Source organism: Cyclopterus lumpus, chromosome 20, assembly GCF_009769545.1.
Source record: "Cyclopterus lumpus isolate fCycLum1 chromosome 20, fCycLum1.pri, whole genome shotgun sequence".
Classification (NCBI taxonomy): Eukaryota; Metazoa; Chordata; class Actinopteri; order Perciformes; family Cyclopteridae; genus Cyclopterus; species Cyclopterus lumpus.
The window spans coordinates 9,414,169-9,436,818 of record NC_046985.1 but is presented as its reverse complement, the minus strand read 5'-3'; the positions used below and the strand labels follow the sequence as shown (position 1 = coordinate 9,436,818).

Here is a 22,650-nt window from a genome sequence, read left to right as displayed (position 1 = left end):
TCTGTAGCCATTATACTTACATGTGAGCATATATACATCAACAAACACACACAGATAACAGGTGCAGAGGCCCCTTTTCACTTATGTCGAATAAACGTTCTGTGCGTCTGCCTTCCCTCTCTATTCTAAGAGATCTGCTTTATCTCAAAATGCAGCTGTTCCCTATGAAAAAATGATCTCCACATGGAACAATAAAAAGTTGGAAGTTTGGATGTGACAAGACTAAACAGGATCACGAGCCAATATATATCGAAATGTCCATTATCAAGACACAGACACACGTTTCTTCAATAGGCACTGCTCTAGCACGATAGGGAAAGAAAGCAGAAATCGCGCCAATAACAAGACAAAAAACGTCACTGAAGCGGAGTAATACAAAGTTAACGGTTCATTAAATATAACAGAGGTTCAAAGGGGGGAGTCTGAGTCAGCCAGACCATTTTGGTTTTGAATGCGTCCTCAAGAGATTGCAGTACTTTCCGTGTTATGAGAATGAAAAGCGAGTGGGTGTCTGGACTCTTACTCGGTTAGGTTTCCTGGTCAAGCTTTCTAAACACATGTTGAATCAGGCAGAACACTTTGACCGATCACCATAACAATATTCGTCCCGTTCTTCTTGGCGAAGAATGCCAGAGCTTTGCCAAAGGGAGGGGGGTTGCCTTCAGGACAGTATATTCTCACCCTTTGCTGCCATTGTTTCTGCTCTTGTGCATACAGTGTGCCTGTCCCAGTGAAAAGTATTAATGTTGGTTTCAATTTACCAGACACACTCACACACGTAAGGATCACATTACCTGGCCCCTGGTTTTTTGGGGGGAAATGGGCCTCACACCTTGAAAGAGGAGAACGCATAACTAATCACCTGGATTAGATTGGGTGACACTTGCTCATGAGGACTCTCTCCCTCCATCCATCAGCGTGGTAATTCATCCTTAGTTGTCTGGATGGTCCACTATGAAACATCTGAACAACTATAAGGAGAATTGACATTATGTTTTGTGCAGACATGCATGGTTCCCAGAGAATTAATCCTACTGACATTCGGAGATCCCCGGTCTTTACCTCTAACGTCACCATGAGGTTATTGAGGCTTTGTGGTTATATGTCAATATACAGAATGATTCACACAACGCATCTGAACAATAAGTAAGGACAGTTCAATCACGAAATACCAACAAGCTGGCTAATGTTGTACTCTCAGCTACAGTTTGGACAACATTACAGCATGACACCAAAGGCTGTTGGCAACAGATCTAAATCAATAAGTCTATTCAAGACCTTTAACAAAGGTGGGAGTTTTCTTGCTTTTCTTACATTTTGATCACATCATCACCATCACATCAGTCATGTCACTCACATTGTGTGCCCGGCAGTCTGAGAACGAGGGTTTTTTTAGTGTTTTGAGGAGGACAGATTCATTCCAGTAAACCCCTTAAGCAGGGCGATATTAAATGTCCCATTCATCACGGTATGCATTGGAGGGGGTGGGGACAGGGAGCCACCAGCGATTTGGTCTACTTGCTGTTCGTGGGAACTGCTCAACTTTGGGCCTTCACCTTTTCCTCTTTTTTCTTCGTCCAATCCCACTAAACATTTCCCTTCTTTTGGCGACTGACTAATGTGGCATGCCAGATTTTCTGTGGGTCATCGCCTGTGATACAAATCATGACTTGACGCTTGGAAACATTCACTTGCGAGGCTGCAGCTCGCATGAAATAGCAAAAGAACAACGGCAAGCGGCTCCTCCTACGCTGAAGGAGAACATGACCTCAGTGTGCACAGCTGCTTGTCACCTCAACTCCCACTTTGTCTTTTAGACTTGTTTCCCTCTGGTCAATATAAAATGACACAGTACTGGAGAGAAAGGCCTCCGTGTCTGAGGGAAGTGAAATTAATCTCAGACACTCAAAGGTCACCGAGGTCAACACTGTTCTGTAGTGCATCGCACACGTAATTCCCTTCAAACACAGTCTGAAGGGAATTCAACATTTTGTGTTGAAGCAATTGGTTCTACACCATTCCTCCTTTTGGCCAGATGAGAGACGAGAGGACGCCGTTTCACAAAAGGAGACGAGTAACTCCTGGTCAGCCTCACTGCTTTTTGCATGTCTATGCTTGTTTGTGGATACAGATGATGATATTAAAAAAGGTTCCAACTTCTATAAAAGTGAACTTTCTCCCCTTGTGTACTGTTGCTGCTCACTGTCCAAACATTTGAATCTTCCCGTCCCTCCGAGGAGCGCAGGCCTTTAGAGTAAAGCGCAGCCCTTCATCTGTGCAACAGCAGTCTGAATCTCAGCCATGTCGGCCCTCGTCGAGGCTGAATCCAGTTCTGAACTTTCTATGTTGAGGGAGAGGCGACAGATTTCTGTGTTGTCACCACACTCTGAGGAGGTCCTGTGTATGAAGTGATAAAGTCGTGTCTCCCGGGTTGGGGTTTGCGGTGTCATTGTAAATTGCTTCTTTTATTCTGACTCATATGCTCAGACTGTATTACACTGATGTTTAGAGGCCTGAATATTACTCCAGAAATTGTTTCTTAAAAAAGATTTTGGTTGTCTCGAACAAACAGAAACAGATATTTAGAATGCACCATGTTATCGACTATATTCCAACGAGCAACTATTATAATTATATAATAACTATTACCTCGACACCGAGCTGATTTTCATGTGTGAATCCTCGAACCCATGCTCACGCAGAAGATGTCGTGTGTCTTAAGTATTCCTTTCTCTTCCGTGTCTGCTTCGTCAAACGCACATATGACTGAGTGCATTTTCTCCAGGTTCACAATAGAACCCACAATACCATCATGCTACGTGTACAGTGTGTCTCCCGTGAGACCGGCTTACCCCGAGACCACTGCAGCCTCCCGAGCCTCTGTCTAGACACAACAAACGTCTGTCCACACTCGCCCGTTCGTCAGCCCGTCACATTTCCACTCCCTGGGCACCGGGGCAGCCATGCATGCCCCCTGTTTAACGATGAGACATGGCAGATAAATAAAATGGTTCTGCGCTGGGAGGGAGGAAGGGAGGACGGTGGGGGTGTAGGGGGGTGGGGGTGGGGGTGGGTGGAAACTATTTGAAGCGATGCAATCCCAACAAAAAGGCCCGAACGATGAGGAATTCCGTGCCGCAATCACTCACTCACAGCGTAGTCAGAGAGGAGCGGTGTGCACAGATAGAGTGTGCGTGCTCGCCTCTCTCCAAAGCTTCCATGTCATTTAATGTTGTTTAGATAGCGAAGGACTGACTGGGCTGAAAACACATGATGAAGACGTAATTAGAAATAACTTATTATACACCTTTCCGGGTCGACTTGTTGACAGATGTACGGTTTGGAATTATCTCTCACGCAGCAGCCCACACGTGGAGCTGGTAGACACACACACAAACACACACACACACACACACACACACACACACTCACACACACACACACACACACACACACACACCATTATCCTCTGCACTAAACCCAAGTGCTGTTAGTTATCTGTCTCATCTACAGTGAAATAATTACATTTTCCATTCTTTCATGAGCAGTGAACACCACACCTCCTTAATGAATCGTCTTTAAGTGATAGATATATATTTTACAGTCAAAGGCTCCACCAACTCACGCACAGAGAGCCCCATGTGGGAGCAACACACTAGATGTAGGTATAAAAAAAAAAAGAAAAATGCACAGCTCAAACTCAACCCGACGCATTCAGTGACAGTTGCAGAGCTCACACTTCAGCCGCCCTCACACGTTCAGGCAGCATTCGTTTTCCATTAAGCCTCCAGCACCAAAGCAATCCACTCGGCGGTTAGTCGTCGCACAGACATCTTTGATGTGTGTCTCGGCAGGGACGCATTTGTTTGGCTTTGTAATCAAAACAATATTCCTACTTACATTTCATAATTATGTCTCGACTTTCAATCACACCCTCCTCCCCTCCTGGCCTAAACATATGCCCGTTAGGCTACACGGCGCTTGAGCGCAGCAGTAAAAAGGCCTGATCAGAATCAGATGGGGACACACATGAACGGGGTAACACCACAGCTCCGAGGCCTGTGGAAAGTCTTATCGCAGACTCTGGTGCAATAACCTCCTTTCAACTCCCTTTATAACCGCAAATATTACAGAGATTAGTACGTCACTCTAGGCGCAGCGGAGCCTGATGTATTGACGCACTTAAATGCCAGTCATTGTAGTTGGGAAAGTGACTTCAGCTGTTTTGGAAATTTCATGAAGAGTATATGTAGTTAAATTATACTTTGAGCTTTAAGAAGATATATTGTTTAAAAGCATTTCGCTATAAATTGAGCAAAACAGCTGTTTGATGAGTTTTTTACAGTTAACAATTTATGATTTTTAATCATCACTTATAAAAGCATTAAGTAATAAACCAAACTGGAATGTGGCCTGGTCAATAGGAGTGTGGAGATGTCGATGACAGAATAGCATAGAATTTGATTTAATAAAAACAAACAAGTTCACATGAGTGAAGGGACATGTTGGAATCCTCTCCCTTGATTAGAATGTCTAGATTTATTTGGAGATCATGGTTTCGCTGCTTGTTGTGATAAACTAGAGCAGCAGCACACACAGAAAACACACTGACTACTGATTGCACACCAATTACGGCGCAATGACATCAAGTCTATAACTCACTTGCCTATTGGCTCTTAAATCTCAATGTTGCAGCAGAGCGGAGCCCCAGAACGTGATGTCGCTCTTTATTTGTTTTTACTTTTCACTCTTATAATAAAGCTGCACACATCACTGTTGCGGGCTCTTTGGCCGATGAACCCCTGATACACAATGCATCTATTCACACAAGTCCTTTATCCCGGCATTCTGGATAACAACCCTATCTGCAGATATCATCCCTTTTGCTTTCCCTCTGGCTACAGTAGCCACAATACGGCGTCATCGGGTCCATTCAGCCCCCTTCCATTCAGATGATTTGCTCAGTTCAGCGACTGATGCGTCCGCTGGCCGGTATGAGGCTGACGGCTGTCATCATACCATGAATCTAGCAGTAGTCTACTTGCCTCTTGCTAATTGCTTCCATTATTACCACCGGCATACTGTACCACAGCAATGTGCCACTCGATTAACTTATCCATCGGCATGCGGAGACTTTTACAGGCGTCAATTGGGCGCAGTTAAGACTTTCACTGGCAACATTCTTCTGAGCATCGAGCCGGTGAAACCTTCAGAAGTGAACCCGGCCTCTTTCAAGCTTCTACTTCAAGTGAAAGATTTAGTGCCGAAGCGACTTACACCACTGAGATACATGTTCTCATTCACTTCCTCTCAATGCAACGTGATGATGTGTTGTGCTGGTGTACATTGTTTCCAGGGAAACTGTTGTGTCTCTAGTGTGTCTGGGTAAGGATGAAGGGGGCAATGGGGGCGATACGAGTGTGTCTGTGTGCTGGTGGGTGGGGGTGGGGGAGGGGGGGGCTGCTGGCGTCAGGAAGTGTGGGCCTTGTCTGCTAACTCTGGCATACTGAATGTTGGCCTAAGGCAGAGGACAAAGAGACAGCTCTTATAGCTCAGCAATCAGCCCATTCAGTACTTCAGGTTACATTACGACACAAAGTTCAGTGATATTCTCAATGTTCTCAACAGGGAGTGCAAGTGACTATGAGCATTTTTTACTTTGTATTTTTTGCTCCACTACATGTAATTATTTTACCTCGAATGAAACACAATGCGTCATTTAAACTACAAAAAAAAAAAAGAGCCTTAGCCAGCTTCAATGTAATGAGACAAGTCTACAGCCAAGTGCCTCTGTGATGCTACACTGCGCATCGTCTCTGTTTAGCACAATTGAGGCTGTTGCAGTCATTTGTTTAGCAGGTTTTAGTCATAGAACCTAAATATAGGCATACATGTTCTTTTACTTTTGATACATTTCAATGCAGGACTTTACTTGAAGTATACATTTTGATACATTTCTTTACTTGCACCTCTTTTCAACATATTAGAGCTTTTCTCCCAGGAAATGCCAAACATATGGCACATTTTCTAAGGGGTCCTTTTCTAAAAATCGTCACAACACATATTTGTCATTCCTATCTGCCACAAAGCTAATAAGAGCTTTGCTCTTTCACCACAGAAAGTAATTTAGTGGGACTAAGTAAATGTTAAGGCCTCTGTGAGTTGAAAGGCTAAGACTTTAATCGCCCTCAGAGGTACGGGGTCTATGTGCAGTGGATGACCTCTTAACACGGAGCCTTTTTCACTTACATTTCAGGGTGGTAAAGATTGGCTCACAAAAAAAGAACTGCTATGGTATCGTACCACATACCCTGCTTGATCAAGGCAGATATGATATCCTGAAACAAAAGAGCAACACACAGGCGTTGTAACTCATCCACCAGACGTTGCTTTAGTGTATCAAAGATCAGACACAGCTTCATTATGCCCTCATCCTGTACACATCAAATCCTCACTGTCACTGGGAATCAGTGAGAGTGGGTAACGCTACTCTCACGTCCTCCTCTCCTGTTTCAGGAAAACAAGCCAGAGTGAGTTGACATTCTAAAAGGGTCTGCGGGTGTGTGTGTGTGTGTGTGTGTGTGTGTGTGTGTGTGTGTGTGTGCGTGTTTTCACACAAAGAATCTTTGTTATTCTCTACTGCAACGGAACTATGTGTGCAGGGGAAATGGGATGTCGCAACCCTCCAACAGGATCTTTAAGTTGCAAGTGTCCGCCAAACAAAACTCAATAGAAAATGTCCTCACTGAGCAACATATCTGTGAGAAAGATCAAAAGTTTGTATATATCTATATATATAGATATATACATACATACTTAGACAGTATATATATTTAATATAGATTATTTATATATATTTATTTCAATGGGGTACTTCCACTAAGGATGACGTTTACAGCGGGGGACTGGCTGCTAACTCATCTCATTAACTTACCATGAAATAACACTGCAAGGCCAACATGGCGTTTCTTCCCCACACACTGAACTCGGCATGTTTCTTATTTCAGGTCAGTATAAAACTGTGGTCTTACCACTCAGCGTAAACTCGAATTCTGACATTTTCAGAGTCACATTCATTTCAAATATGGCTTTGACTGGCAAATATTAAGCACAGATCTAATTAAAACAACTGGGAAAACACAGTGCCATCCCAGAGAGCATCTAAAGAATCAATAAGACTCATCCTTTTTATTTTATTTTCTCTTTTTGAAACAGTCTGAACAATATAGAAAAGAAACCTTTCTTTGAAACCTCTAAGCCTGTTTTTATTTTGCACCTTATTCTTTGGCACATTCTCGTCGTAACAGCAGGACAAACTAGTGCTTCTTTCTGGCCTCCCAGTAGATATCATGCAATATGCTTCGTGTTTACCGTGGCTCTCTCCTCTCATCTCCTGTTCCTCCAGAGGTTTGGACATGTAGATATGACATCCACGCCATGTTCATTTCTCACCAATGTAATTGCTCTCATTTGGGTAGTATGGATTTCTCGGCACATGAGCAAGCCGCACAACAAGGGTGCTCACAGCCAATTAGCGTGGTGTGAGAGCCATAAAGCTCTGCTCAACTGATAATACGACAACAGAGAAACTGGATCTCGAGTTCAACGTTTTTAGTGCCGGACACCTGCATCCAAAAGCTTATTTCAAAAGGTCAGTTTCAAATGCACTCATCCCACACATAAGGGAACTGTGTCCTTTTTGATCTGGTTTATGCTTCCAAACAGGCTTTGCACACAGCAGCTGTAATACCATATGTTAGCCACTAGAGGTCAGCCCAAGCAAGCGCTTAAATAGATAGAACATGCCTCCGACAATCTCTGGAGCAGGAGTAACTATTGCTGCATGAAAGGGAACACAAGGGGAAATAACTTCACAGATAGCAATGCACTATATAGGCTATTTAACGTTATTAATTAGCAATGTATAGCTCAAAGTTAAGAGAGAAGAAGGAAAACATAATAGAGTGAGTGATTAACATCTATAGGACTGTTCCCAAAGATATCTGTACAAATTACAGCTAAAGTATATTTAGCCGTTGCTGTACCATAACATATTCCACTGATTTACAAGTGTAAGCTATTCAACAACAAGGACCCTGCACGATGTAGAGTCCTTGAGCAAGCAAGTGAATCCCGAGCAGCTCCGGGCATTCTGCTGAGCAGCTGACCTTCATGTGGACAGCAGCAAGGAAAACGATATCTCCTTCAGGGATCAATATACTATCACAGGATCACCGTGCCTGCCCAGGAGCATCAGTCATCTTTGGCATGCTTTTGGTCAGAGACAAAGAATTTGTGCCAAGACCCTCTTTCTAAATGAGGCCCGCAGATCCTCCTGAGCATCATTCATTTCTCTCAACACAGTGCCGGTGGTCCCAGCGGAGAGCACCGTGATCAGGCCTCGACACAAAATCAGAAATGACCTCGGCGTATTATTTCCTTTGAATTACTGCCCTGGACCATAGTGAAAAAGTCACTGGGGGAATGTGCCTAGAGCTATGATCAAGGTGGGCTATCACAGACCATCAACATCCTGCTTTAAGACTATATTTATCACCGTTATGTACCGCCATCCTGGGTCCCAACGGTGTTCGCCCGATATAAAGGAAGGGAAAGCTCTGTGATAATAATAAGAAATGTTGAGAAAACAGTACGAACAACAACTTCTGGACCGACTATAAAATTAAATGAAACAGAATGTGTCTTGGTGGCACAGGAGCAGCAACTGCAGTCCATCTGAGCTAATTTGCTGTCTGTGCTAAGACTCAAACAATTTGTGGATTAATTGATTAGGCAATTGACAGAAACAATCAAGAAAATCAATCACAGTTTTAAGCAATTTTAAGCAATCATTTTTGGGCTTCGGTAACTTCATCATATCACGTCATTATATCTGATTTGGATGTTTCATTCCCTTTACAAGCAATCAATAAAACTAAATCTGTCACTTTGAGAATGATACAAATCATCTGTTGCTGATGCAGTGTTTTAGGCCACTCTGCCACACATCAATAAAAGGAAGGTGACCCTTTGAATGACCCCGATGAAAATATCCTGCTAACAAGCACAAGAGTCTCAGTGCTGAGACAGTAGAGAGCTAAGATGTACGCGGCCTGTGTGTCACCACAGAGCAGCAGCTTTGAGGAGAGAGGAGAGACACTGAAACACTGTAATTGGGGGCCCACACAGGGGTGAAAAAAAGGAGTAGGTTACGTGTTGTTATTCCTCAAAGAAGTACTGAATGACGGACATTTGTGAGCCAATGTAGAAGAAAGTACGTGACTTTGAATTGAGTTCTATTTGTAGAAAAGCTGACTTTTCCCCGTATTTGACACAGCTTTCAAAAATTCAAACTGTGAAGGATTCTACAAAAGCTGCTGGTGCAATAAATCTTACAAGGGATGAAAGCTGTATACATGTGTGGCAGCAGTTGTGTGTTTGAACTCCATGTATTGTCGCATTGCAATGTAGAGAGAAACTACTTTACTCCAGAGAGGGCTTTACCGCACAAATATATTTCAGGCAACCAATTCAATTTGGCGTGAGGTATCACATCCGGTGTCTGCACAGACAGGCTGGCAAGTGTGCAGACCCTCTACTCAATTAGGCCAAAACGAGGCCTTACATCAGATGCTCTTTCCACCCACTCTGTCACCTACTCATCCATCTTAAGCCGGCACATGGTGGCATGACGTGCATTAAGAAATGTGAAAAACACACACACACACACACACACTCACATAAACAAAAAGGAGCTACTTTGTGATTCTTCAGTTGTCAGTGTGAATACCTAGACTCACTGGTTGAGAGCATCTGGCCAAACTATGTAAACAGGAAGCATAGTTTCCTCTAACAGCTATTACTAAAGTGCTCTTTAGCACATCAACTGACTGCTGCTTTGCTCATCCAGCTATCAATCCACTCCATACAGTGTGCGTCTACATGTCAACTTATATGCAACAATTCTGTCCCTTACATTCAATTTCCTCGACTTAATAATAATAAAATGTACAGTAATTTATATTTCCTCAAATGCAGCGTCTACTTCACCCACAGTAAGTGCATTTGAGTATATGCATGCAGCCAAAGAAAGTAATTGTACTAGTTGAGAAAAAGTGGGAGCCCCAACATCAACTCAACCAACCTAATGCTTTCAAGTCAGTGGGGACATTCCTATCTATATGACCTCTGAGTCAGTTCCCAGTTACAATGTTTAATGTTGATACAAGGTGGTGCATTGTATCCACATTGAACATTGTGGATACAACGCTTCCATCTTCTCGATCTCTTAATTTAAGTGGTTTCTAGTTTCAAATTACAAAGTCAATGAAATGCATTTGGACTTTTGAATATCAGAAAAAAACTCACTTGATCAAAGAGTTCATGAAAAATAGTGAAAACTAATGTGCTCTGCAAAGAGACGTTTGTCTGTGATAAGTGCAATATAAATAAACCTTACTTACTTACTTACTTACACACACACCGTCCGTCTCACACTGTGAGGAGCCAACCCCTGCCTGCCAGTGTGTCCCAGAAGCAGTTTTTTGAATAATGGTATTTGATTAGCAGAATTCAAAGGAATGCAACGAAACGCATAAAATGTGATTAATTGCGCTGCACAACAAAGTTTACACGTTCACAAGTTGTGCTTTTGTACATAACAGAGAGGTGTACATAGGAGTATTACCCAGTAGCTCCATGGCATCATCCTCGTCCTCCAACTCTTCCTCTGCGACCGAGGGGGCGGGACTATGGACCGAGTCAAAGGAGTCCTGGGACAACATGGCAGCCAAGAGCTTCTTGTGATGCTGCTGCTGCTCCTTTAGCCCTTTGCTCTTTGTTTCCATCTTCAGGCTAAAGAGGAAAGCAGAGGAGGTGTCAGGGTTTAAGAGCTAAAAAGAGTCCCATACAAAATTGGATCACTATTTATTGACACATTTTAACATGATGACTTAAAATACATCTGTTGCCGATTATTTCCCACACACAGCCCCTAGCCATCATTAAATACTTGAAAGTTGAATGTGATTCATCATCAAAATAACATGCTTTCTGCTATAGAGAAATGTATCTACAACATTAGCGTGTTTTGATTACATCCACTTGTCCTAATCTGTCCGTGCAAATGTGTGACAACATTAAATTAATCCATGTTCCTTGGTTATTGGGGACGACTTAGCATTCAATCATTTCAAGTGCCGCGCAGGCGCAGAACACCTTGCAACACTAATGGTTAGCAGGGAAAAGAGGAGATGGGACAAATAGCTGCAGCATTAAGCACAAAGTAGTATTTAGAGGATGTGAGATAAATACATTTACAAAAGGAGCGCTGGCCACAGAGAAGGTTTCACCAGCACACAGTGTCCCCTTCAGTTTTTAGTTAAGAGGAGAGACAATAATCAAATCCAAAAGTATTAAACAAAGATGGACCTAGAGGGAGCAGACATCCAAAACTGTACTTGATATAAAATACACGAATGTTTGCTAAAATATAGTAAATTACAAGAATACAGCTATTTTCCATTATGTATGTGTTCTTTTTGCACTTGATTTACACTTGTTTTCATACTCCACTTTATTTTACCATGAACGCTCATGCCAACATTTACCATACATACTGTACTCAGGCCATTTATAAACATAAGCAACAGGAGGCAGCAATGGAAAATACACTATCTTTCTGCAGCACCATAACTAATCAGGTATATGGCACCATATACTGTAGCTTCACAGTTCTCAGGCTTCCTCCCGAGCTGTTTTTAATTTAATTAATTAATTCAAAGAAACTGAATGGCTATCTTCACATTCCCATAATCCTTATTTAATTTCTCAGGTGAAATGTATTACTGGAATAGGGAGAACTGCTGAAAAATGATATCTCCTTCCAATACAGTGAAAGCCACAGACTTCAGCATTACCTCTATATTGGAGAAATTAATTACCATATGCCACAGGCTAAGGGCTTGGATTAGCAGGGCAAAAGACTATTCATTTGATGCTAATCTCAGTTTAATGACGTCTATTCACAGATAATGAGGAAGGATCATAAGATGACTGATCTTTCTTCATACCCCCTGTGTGGTATTTCTGGGATAATTACATCTGCTAATATGAGCAAAGCAAGGTGGTTGGGTGGAAACATGTTTTTTTTTCTGTAGCCAAACTCTTGGGAGAAAGGTTTGGTTGCAGGTAATACTTTTAGACTGGATGGGTGAACTTGTACACAGTGCTGCAGAGGGAGTAAGGACAACACATATTAAAAGCAGAGTGTATGAAGGAAACACTCGTTGCACCATATTATGGGCTAATATCTACTATGAAAATCTCTTGTTCACTACACCTGTTGGTAAGTTCAACAGTGTCAGCTTGTGTGTCCCCCCCCACAAGGATCAACCTCAGATGGTACAACCCAGTCATTAAAGACGAAAAATATAACCACAAAATCAAATCGGCTTTTGCTGAATTTCCCTCCATTAATGTCTAATATGATCTTTCTCTGTTATTATATACACAAAGGCATCAGCATATGTTGGTGTTAAGAGAAAGTACATAAGAGAGATATGTATTATTAAATATATATTAGAAAGAAAGATATATTATTTATATTATATTAATAGGAGGGTAAGGAGAGAAGTGGTGTATGGCACTGACAGACATGGGATGAGGAAGTCCCTTTCCACTGGACAGGCTCTGTCAAAATAATCCATTTGAATAAGCCTTGAATATACTGCTGCCAGTTCCATCTGATTTCCCATGTGCCACTTCCACTTATCCATCTAGGCTTTGCAGCCACTCCACCACCTGTCAGCTCTCCGTAAGGTCCTCGGTGACAGGTGGGCTGGAACGAGGGAAGGAAGCAAGGAGTTTAAAAATGACAACAAGTAAACTTACCAAAGTCGGAGGCGGAAGATGGACTTGCATGACAAATAAGGTCACGCACATGAAAACATGTGGGGACTCTCGTCTGAAAGTGTATAAGCACCACAGTTTAGTCCTGTGGGTGATGAGTATGAGTTTTTTATTTTTAGCCTGAGCCAGAAATCTCCACCTCAGTAGCATGTACTCCTAAAAACATGGCTGTTTGCAGTATTGTCAACAGTATTAGTAACATGTACTCCTAAAAACATGGTTGTTTGCAGTATTGTCAATAGTATTTGTGGCATTTACTCATAAAAACATGGCTGTTTGCAGTATTGTCAACAGTATTAGTAACATGTACTCCTAAAAACATGGCTGTTTACAGTATTTGTCAACAGTATTTGTTGAGAAGAATTTTTATCCAGGCTGGAGATGTGTGTACATTTACACATATTCAATAAAAGAATGCCTCACATTACATTTTTGGAAAATGTGTGATTGTATGCAAGTAATCAACTTGGGAAGTTTAATGGTGATATCTATTAGTTAAAATGTGTACCCTATTCCCTGGGGTGTCTCCCACAGCTTCCTATTGGACATTCACTCTTTTAGTTAAACCAACCAGATGTTGCAACGATCTCCATGAGCCAATCATATTATTACTGTCAAACTTGTAAACTGTTCTCCTCTCTGCTGCTGCCAGTTGCCATTTCTGTGTGAAATTGGCACAACCCTCCTCTGCCACCTTCACCTCCAGATCTCATCACATCCTGCGCCCCAGTCCTTCCATCATCAGAAGCCCGCTCCACATCACAACCATCCAGAACTTCAGGCATTCACCCCCCCCCCCCCCCCCCCCCCCCCACATATATATTATTGGAGTATTCATGGCATCTCGAGACGCTAAAAGATTGATGACGTTGTGATGGGGTCTGATCGCCAAAAGACTCTTTTAACAGTTGAAATAAATTATCTAATAGATGAGGCAAATAATCCTCCAGTTGGCTGGGTTTATTTTGGTCTGCGAAACCATCCCAAACACACAACTGCACCAGTTTCTCACATAAAACCATCTCATTCACAAACACACACACACACACACACACACACACACACACACAGCAGGGCTCAGTGAGCACACACACAGCCCTACCTCCCAGCTCAGGCTTCTAACTAAGTGATTTCTATAATCCACCCATACAATAACCTAATGAGATTAACAATGTGTGTGTATGTCAGCTCAGGACCGCGCGTGATTTATGGTTTTATATCCAATCGTCCTCTAATTAGTCCCATCAGCAGCCGCATACAAAGTCACAGCGGTAGCAACATCTGGCAGAGAAGTCCAGGCTGGTAAAAGGCTATTTTAAATGTAGAGCTTTTTGCAAGCACATGAATTTCTCCCCAAAAAACAGTTCTAAAAAGCTTCCACAGAGGGCGCCAAACACTCAGACAGTTCAACGTGTGACGCAATTACATTGTCAAAAAAAAAAAAAAGGTCATTTTTTAAATAGCATGCATAAAATTCTTTTGGCCTTGAGCTCACAGAAATGAGGTTAGCTTTAATTTGAAATTGGGTTGAAGCAGTATCATGGCACGCATGTTTAATCACGCCTTTGAAATGGGATTATCAAGCCCATTCAGATGGGCATTCCTCGGGCTGCAGCCACCACAGCAGCCACCTCCTCGTTTTTAAAGAGCCAACAAAAGCTTTTGGAGCTTTATTGAAGTTTTAAACTTTTACTTTCGTTTAAATTATTCACACGTGCACATATCGATGACTAATCACACTTATAAAGCCAATCACCAACCTCCCAGCAGGGCTGCTGTCTCCACTCCAGCACACTTGGGTTTTAGCCCGAGGGACGGGGGGTTGCAGCATCTCAGAAGCCAGTGGGTCCGCGTCCTCTTCTTCCCGTCCAACCCACTCCCCCACCACCCGGGGGCGCACCACTGAGTTATAGCCTCCCAAGTTCTAAAAGAGCAACAGAGATATAATAAGAGGCAGAACAACAGACTGAAGAGGGCGGGCAGAGAGACGCAGATGCGGATTTACATGAAAAAGAGCAGACAAAAGACAGCTAAAACTTTATCTTTAACAGCGTGAACTTTAACTCTGGTATAATTCAATCATAACCAAAACTATGTTCTCCACAATAACATGTGTCTGTTCTGAGTTTTCAAAAGCACCGTAGTATTGTGTGAGATTTGGGAAACATCAACAACCCCGCTCAAAGATATGTCTGCTTGTCTTTGACTGAATCCAGGATCCAGCATCAAATGCTTTTGTCTCTGCGTGATCAGAGCAGTTTAGTATTCATTCCCCGTCCCGTCCCACTGAGAAAGAAGGAAAGTCTCTGGGCTGGGAGCCAATGATGGTGGACATGTACTGCTGCACTGAGCAAAAAGTGAAGTCCCTGTCAAAACATATGCTCCATCTATCATGTAGAAGCATCAAATCCAAATCCCTCAGTGTCTCTGCAGCCTGGGCAGCCGCTGCACTATTGTGTTGGGGAGAGAATGGGGGGGGGGGGGGGGGGGGGGGGGGGGGGGGGGGGCGGGCGGGCGGACGAGGACAAAGACGGAGCTTTGCGTATAAGATGCCGACTGAAGCAGCCCGGGGAGAGTGAGACGTGCTTACTGACGTTATCACTCTCGCATATCACTCCTGGGAGATAGCAGTTAATCATCAGAAAAAGAGCTGTGCTGCTCTGTCAGACAAGTGAAAGTTATTAAACATGGCATTCATTTGATGTCGCATGAGCCATGCTGCGGAGCGATAAGTGACATAACTCCACGTCCCTGCAACGCCAGTGTACTGTGTGTATGCATGAGTTAATAGAGACTCCCGTCTCGTTGTTATCTACCTGGTCGAGCTCATCAGAGATGGCGATGCCTGCGGGGAGAAGAACATACTTTAAAGCACAGAAGAGAAGCATCGAATACAGTTCAAAATGCCAGTTTAGGCTTCTTCTAAGCTTGTGATATTAGCCGCTCGATCCGGTTCCCTCCCAGGATTTACAGTGACATTTACAGAAAGGTCTACGCTTCATTTCTGTATGTTAAGATCTGTTAAACGCTGCTCGGCATGGTGTGAGCGTGCACTCCGCCGAGCTTAGGCCACTCACTGCGTGACAGACTCTCCAGGGCCTTGCCCAGCTTCTTGCTCTCCTGCAGAATGTGGCTGAGCTCGTCAAAGTCACGGCTCTCCCTCCAGTCCCAGGACGGGCACTCGATCGACCGCGGCACTGTCACAAATGGAAAAAAACAAAAGAATTGTTTTGGCCACATCTTCTGAATCTTCTGATAAGTCTTCTGTAAAGAACAACAATAAGTCTGACCAAACATTATTACTAAATAAATAAAACAACCACACTGTAGTTTGATCTTTAACTGCCGCTGTGTCCACACAGGACTTTGTGAATTACAGGATGGAGTTGAGGGGAAACACAAGCAGAAACGTTAATGTGTCTCTTCTAGTAGCATCAAGCTCACTGGACGGAGGCCAGGGGACGGTGTCTGTCCTCTCTTTGATTCACATTTAAAACAACTCAAAACAGGAGCAGGAAATGACCCTCATCCTGTACTTACATCCTGCACTTGTCCCCTAGCAGCGTCCCGCAGCTTCTATATGATGTTTAATTCATGAACTGTTGAATTCAGACACTATTTATGAAAAGGATTTTTTTTTTATAGGGGGAGGGATTACTTGTAGTTCATCCATATCTAACGTTCTTACGGGACTGGATTTGAATTGAAAACCAGTGGCTTATGAGGAGCTGCCAAAGTAATGCACATGTCCACGAGCATGCTCCTGAACATACAGGATATAATGAAAAGGATTTTAGAATAAATGTAATGCATGTTGGAGTGAAACACATACATGATGAGTAAGCATCACCCTTCTGTTTGACAGCACTGCTGCTACACACTTCTCCTCTACCCTTGTTTACTCGGACGAAGCTGCTTGGCATTGTCACAACCATAAACACAAAGCCTCTGCCAATACGGACCGCAGAGGGACAACATGATTTCATTACTTCCGGCAAAGAGTCCCTCCGCTCGCCTCTGTGTGCTGAGCTGCTGCCACGAAGGCCCAGGATGTATAAACAGCATAGATTGAGGGTTAAGGATTCAATTCCCACTATGGCCGTCCATTAAAGCAGGCCGATACAGAAGAAGTGAAGCCCAGGCACATCAACCCTTTGAGACCAAGCACAAGTGGAACATCTTTCTATTTATGATGTCTGTTGTGTTATTGCTACATTCTACAATAATAATACGCGGCAGTTCTTTTGATTTAAATCTTTCATGAGCTCTGCACACCAAAACACCTTTTCATGTATTTTTTATGTGATTTGACTTTAAATGCCGCTTTGAAGGCTTCTTCCTCTCATAAAATGCATCATTTCACTGCACCTCAACGAGTGTTGCTTACTTTATTCTGAATTCTCCCCCTCACTTGTTACGTTTTTTTTCACCTCGTGCACTCATCTCGACACCAGTTTCCTCTTGATTGTAATAAATGCTCCGACCGCAGCCTAAAATAGATCTGGTCTGGCAGTGACAGAGCACAATGCTAAATTATTGAAGTAGTCTACGGCTCTGCTTGCTTCATATTTGACCGAGTCTCATTGTCTCGAGCGTCATACTTCATTCCAACATCATGGCTGTGTTAATTTATTAGAGAACTAAAATAAAGTTACCGCCAGACAGATCTTCTCATCTGTATTAATGCGAGAACTTTGTGAACCATTCATCTTCAGAGTGTGTAGCAGTGCAGGAGCAAGTGTGTAAAAAGTGGCACTTTGTGATGAACTCATCTGCGTGGCTGTGGGATGCTGGACTAGACACTGTGACTAACTTTAATTAGATATAATTATATCAAATAAAAAAAAATGGAGATTAAAGTCAATGGAGTGTGTAATTGGGATACCACAGATACAACAGGTACAGTATAAAAACTGTGCAGCTTCATAAGTGTGTGCGCGGTGTGTGTGTGTGGGTGTGTGGGGGGGGGAGGTGTGTCTGTGCATTCAACGTAATCATAAAAGAAAGAGAGGTAAAAAAAAAAAAGTTGCTTATAGAACGAAAAAAGAAACTCACAAGACTTGGATTCTGGCGAGGGAGGAGAGATACTTGAAACAGCCAGGTCGCTCTTGGACTTTTTCGGTTTCTTTGGGTGAATTTGCCACGGCTTCTCATAGTTGCTGTTCTCCCTTCGAGGGTTTTTGCTTTCTGTTGGGAGAGATAGTCACAATTTCTACTTAGAATGGCCCCCGTTATGCAAATCCTAGAAAGCATAAATGCGATGCCGAGTCTCTTTCAGACGATATTCATCACATAGTGTGCGTATTGTGGGGGAGGAGCATGTACAAATAAAAAAGCCTGGTCCTGCAATGTGCTTGCAGTCCGTGTTTACTGACCTGGGGAGCTCTGCGCCCACAGTGCTGCGGAGCCAGAGAGAGCTCTGTGCAGCTTGCCTGGGCTGTCTTGCTTGGTCTGCAGGTGATCAATGAGAAAAGGGATTGGATGGTCGGGAGTCTCAGTTATCAATTTGGTCATCAACTCCTACAGGAGCAGAGTAAAGCAGAGAGCAGTTAGATGAAAGTGGAACAACAATAAGGAGTGAGAGAGTATGGCCAGTGGTGTATCCACCATCCCGAAGTGGACAAACACAGTAAAACCCAGACACGCATTACAAGTCTTGTTTTGTGGTTGACTTCCCTACCAAGGGAAGGATAAGCCTCTTATCTTTGCTGTAGTTTCAGGAATGTGCTACACCAGATGTCAAGACCAACAAGGCAACAGTATGTTCCCAAAGTTTGGGGCACTTCTGTGTCACTTAGTGACAAGCATGTCAACAAGCTCCGTCAAAATCAGATCCCTCTGTCGAGAAGGACAAACGGGAAAAACAAACACTGGTCAATCGGTGCCTTTAAAAGAAAAAGAATGGTCATAAAGCAAAAAGACAGACCACTTCATAATGTTTTAAGGAATCCAAAGAACAGCACTCAACATATTGGGCTTGAGGACAGAGGGCAAATATAGAGACGACTGAATGATGTCATTGTTGGGAATGACTGTGATTAACTATTGGTAAACATGAATCACTCGACAGTCTGGTTGTCAGTGCGCTAAGCAGATGTGGACGGTAACGTTGTGATAAAGTTCATTATATTGTGAGGAGATGATTCACTGAAGAGCAAATGAACTCACAAATAGGACCGATGAAGAAAAGGACTGCGGAAGGTAAAAAAAAAAGAAGGAAAGCACAAAGGGAGCCACAGTAAACAGGTGCTGAGGGTCGAGGCCACAGCTGACTCTGCATAATAATTTAAACTCTGCCAAACGCACAATGGGAATTCTGCATCATGCAAACGTGCCTCATGTCATAATTATTCAGTTATATCTCTGTGCTTTGCTGACACAGGCACATGTTAATACAAATGAAGGAAAAAAAACCACACACTAGTTATATATATAAAATACAAATATATATATATATATATATAATATATATTTGTATATATATAGTATATACAAATATATATTGTATATATAATATATATTTGTATATATATTCATGTATATATTTGTATATATATATATATATATATATATATATATATATATATTTATGTATATTGTATATATATAAATATAAAATACAAATAGTCTTTTGCAGACGGACATACGAAAATCTACTTTTGGCACCAAAGCAAAACTGTTATTTCTTTCCAGATGTAGCGAATAACCGGCCTGTGTGAAGTGAGATGAGCATATGTCCGTGTATGCAAATGTGTTTGTGCGCTGGCATGAAACTCTATTTGACCAGTTTAAGCCAGAGCAGCAGCAGCAGAGGCTTCAGGACGACTGCTGCAGAGAAGCACAGGAAGGCATTAGTGCACTGCAGTGAACTGGCACTAATGTATGGATAACACAAGTGTGTGTGTGTGTGTGTGTGTGTGTGTTTTTGTTTGTGTGTTTGTGTGTGTGTGTGTGTGTGTGTGTGTGTGTGTTTGTGAGCATAAGCACTATGTGTTTCTGTGCGACAAGCATGTTACTCTCTAGAAGTTTATGTGCACCTGAACTGACTTGTGTATTGTATGCTTTGGTACGTCTTTGCCCTTGTGGACATGTGTTCAGGGGGGTGGGGAGGGCTCCAGTGAGGCAGCCCGTGTGTGTCTTAAAGCTGGCTAGCCTTGGCTGCGCTGCGTGTGCTCAGAAAGCTAATCAGGTAATGGGTCGGGGGGACATTCCTGCCCGGCCCACAGTGTCTACAGCAGCGAACAGCATGTGAATGGACAAAATGTCACTCTGAAGACTGCAGGTCTAAAGGCCCGGAGAACCTCGCTCCTCTGCCTGAAAACAGATCACGTCGAAGTGATCTACTAGCTCTTCAGAAAGAGCAAAGAGGCCATTTCTGAGAAATAGCCATATGAGAGAGTCCTCGAAGAGAATACACAGCAGCGCGTACTCCCTAGATCCCAAAGTGCTTGTATGCATTGAAATCCTCTTTGAATCAACATTGTGTGTTTTCTTCGTTGGAGTGGAGGATAACCGTTAGTCCACCACCGTCATCAGACACAACGCAAAGACTGTTGTCCGCCGCCACGACTATCAGCGCATAAAAGAGTTTCAACAGGGCCGTTATGAACTGTAGATATCAAGAGAGAATGAGCGAAAGGAGAAGAGCTACTAAGAGTTTACCAAAGCTCCTCTCCTCACAACTGCAATCACTTTCTGTGGCCTGTGTCTAACAATTATAAACAACTACGCTGTAGAAGTTGTAATTATTGCTTAGTAGCACCGCTGGGTTATTTAACTAACCCACCACCACCAGGAGGTCTATAAATGAAGGTTGTAATTTGGTTGATTATACAGGAAGCAAAAAAAAAGTAGAACTTCGTCAAGTACCGCAGGGTTTCCCAGTCTGAATAGTTTTTTATGGGGAAGGGGTAAAGGAAAGGATATGCAGCTCCTTTTATGGATGACTGCAGAGAGGTGATTTTCATGATTGTGTTTCCCAATGGAAACCGCACACAGATGTATAGAGAGATATTCTAGAGATTGCCAGAGAAATGGCAGCATGTTTGGGTACATCTGCATTCTGCTCACGTCTGAACTGCAAAACAAATATACATACAAATATATATATACAAATATATATATATATACACACACACATATATATAAATGTATATACACATACATACATACATACATACATACATACATACATACATACATACATATATATATATATATATATATATATATATACATATATATATTTCAATTCAATTCAGTTTATTTTGTATAGCCCAAAATCACAAATTACAAATTTGCCTCAGAGGGCTTTACAATCTGTACACATACGACATCCCTGTCCCAGGACCTCACATCGGATCAGCAATATATACATACACACACAAATATATATATATATATATATATATATATATATATATATATATATATATTTACACAAATACATAGATACACACATACATATATATATATACAAATACATATATATACGCATACATATTTTCTTTGACAAGAAGCAAAATAAGATGTAGGTTCACATCTGGGTCATCAATTCTATATACAAGCAGAATGTAATGCTGTTTGGTTTAAAGTGACTTGCATCAGCAAAACAGTCACATATGTGTGTATGTGAGAAATATACAGTGGGGCAGAGGGTTTCCAGATCTGCATCAGTGCACTATAAGCAGGCCAACAGGTGGCATTAGCTACTGGGACATGCAGTCCATCTCATGAAGGTTTCTTCCCTTTTTTTCCCTGTGAAAGGTTATTTTTGGGGAGTTTTTCCTGATCCGATGTGAGGTCCTGGGACAGGGATGTCGTATGTGTACAGATTGTAAAGCCCTCTGAGGCAAATTTGTAATTTGTGATATTGGGCTATAAAAAATAAACTGAATTGAATTGAATTGAATCTCTGTGCAGATGTGCTGTGCAGATACAGTATCTATGTGCCCCAGCAAACCCACATTGAAAGTGTAAAGGAGTTGAAACGGCAGCGGGATGTTTGTAATGTGCATGGGTGGTATGTTGAAGGACACTCTGACAAGGACACCTGGACAGGGACTCTGTTGGGTTCTCCCTCACGGGGCGATTTTCTACTTCTAACCTTGGACACCTACTAATCTGTGAAGGCTGAAAAGGAGACGTTTCTCTTCACATGGATATTGACAGAGTTGATCCAGCTACATAAGCTCTGCGATGTCAGAGACTTGGCCTAAGATTTGCTCTTGCGCTTTCTTGTTAACCCACAAGCTGCAGAACTTCCACCACAGCTGTAGGAAGTGTATCCATTATAATCTGTTTATGAGGACTGTATCCGTATACTATATGTGTGAGGGAGAAAAAATACAGGAAAGGTGCACTAATATAGTGCATGCATTTTCAATATTCATGTCGGCCAGGTTTAAAATAATTATTAACTGCAGAAGATTCTGAATTTTAGTCAATCAACTCAGACGCTCTTTCTCTGATCAGCTATAACATCTGACATCTTCTCTTCAGATTTGTCCTTGTGTAAAAATTAAATGCAGCAGCAGCTCTTCAAAGACTCCCGAGAGGGCTCCCCGTCCCGGTCGCCCCGACTAGAGGCCACAGACTACCATCGATGTGCCTGCTGTTTGTCGATGACGTGGGAATGCAAAGTCATATCGCGGTATTTAAGGTCACGTCTGTGTCTGCCCAATGAGCTTCATACGCGGAAAGAACTCATCATTGAAAAAAAAGAGAATGATATGATGAGTC

General features: G+C 42.4%; 1 protein-coding gene across 1 annotated transcript in view; it reads right to left on the bottom strand.

Moving 5' to 3' along the window:
• The window catches only part of c20h8orf34 (chromosome 20 C8orf34 homolog), a 49,964-nt gene that overhangs the window by 20,642 nt on the left and 6,672 nt on the right, over positions 1–22,650 (bottom strand). Inside the window, exons 2-7 of the mRNA XM_034560379.1 lie at positions 18,285–18,429; positions 17,965–18,096; positions 15,987–16,106; positions 15,726–15,754; positions 14,670–14,833; positions 10,688–10,854 (exon numbers count right to left, since the gene is read on the bottom strand). Coding sequence (XP_034416270.1) covers positions 10,688–10,854; positions 14,670–14,833; positions 15,726–15,754; positions 15,987–16,106; positions 17,965–18,096; positions 18,285–18,429 — 757 coding nt within the window. The remainder of the gene's footprint in view (positions 1–10,687; positions 10,855–14,669; positions 14,834–15,725; positions 15,755–15,986; positions 16,107–17,964; positions 18,097–18,284; positions 18,430–22,650) is intronic.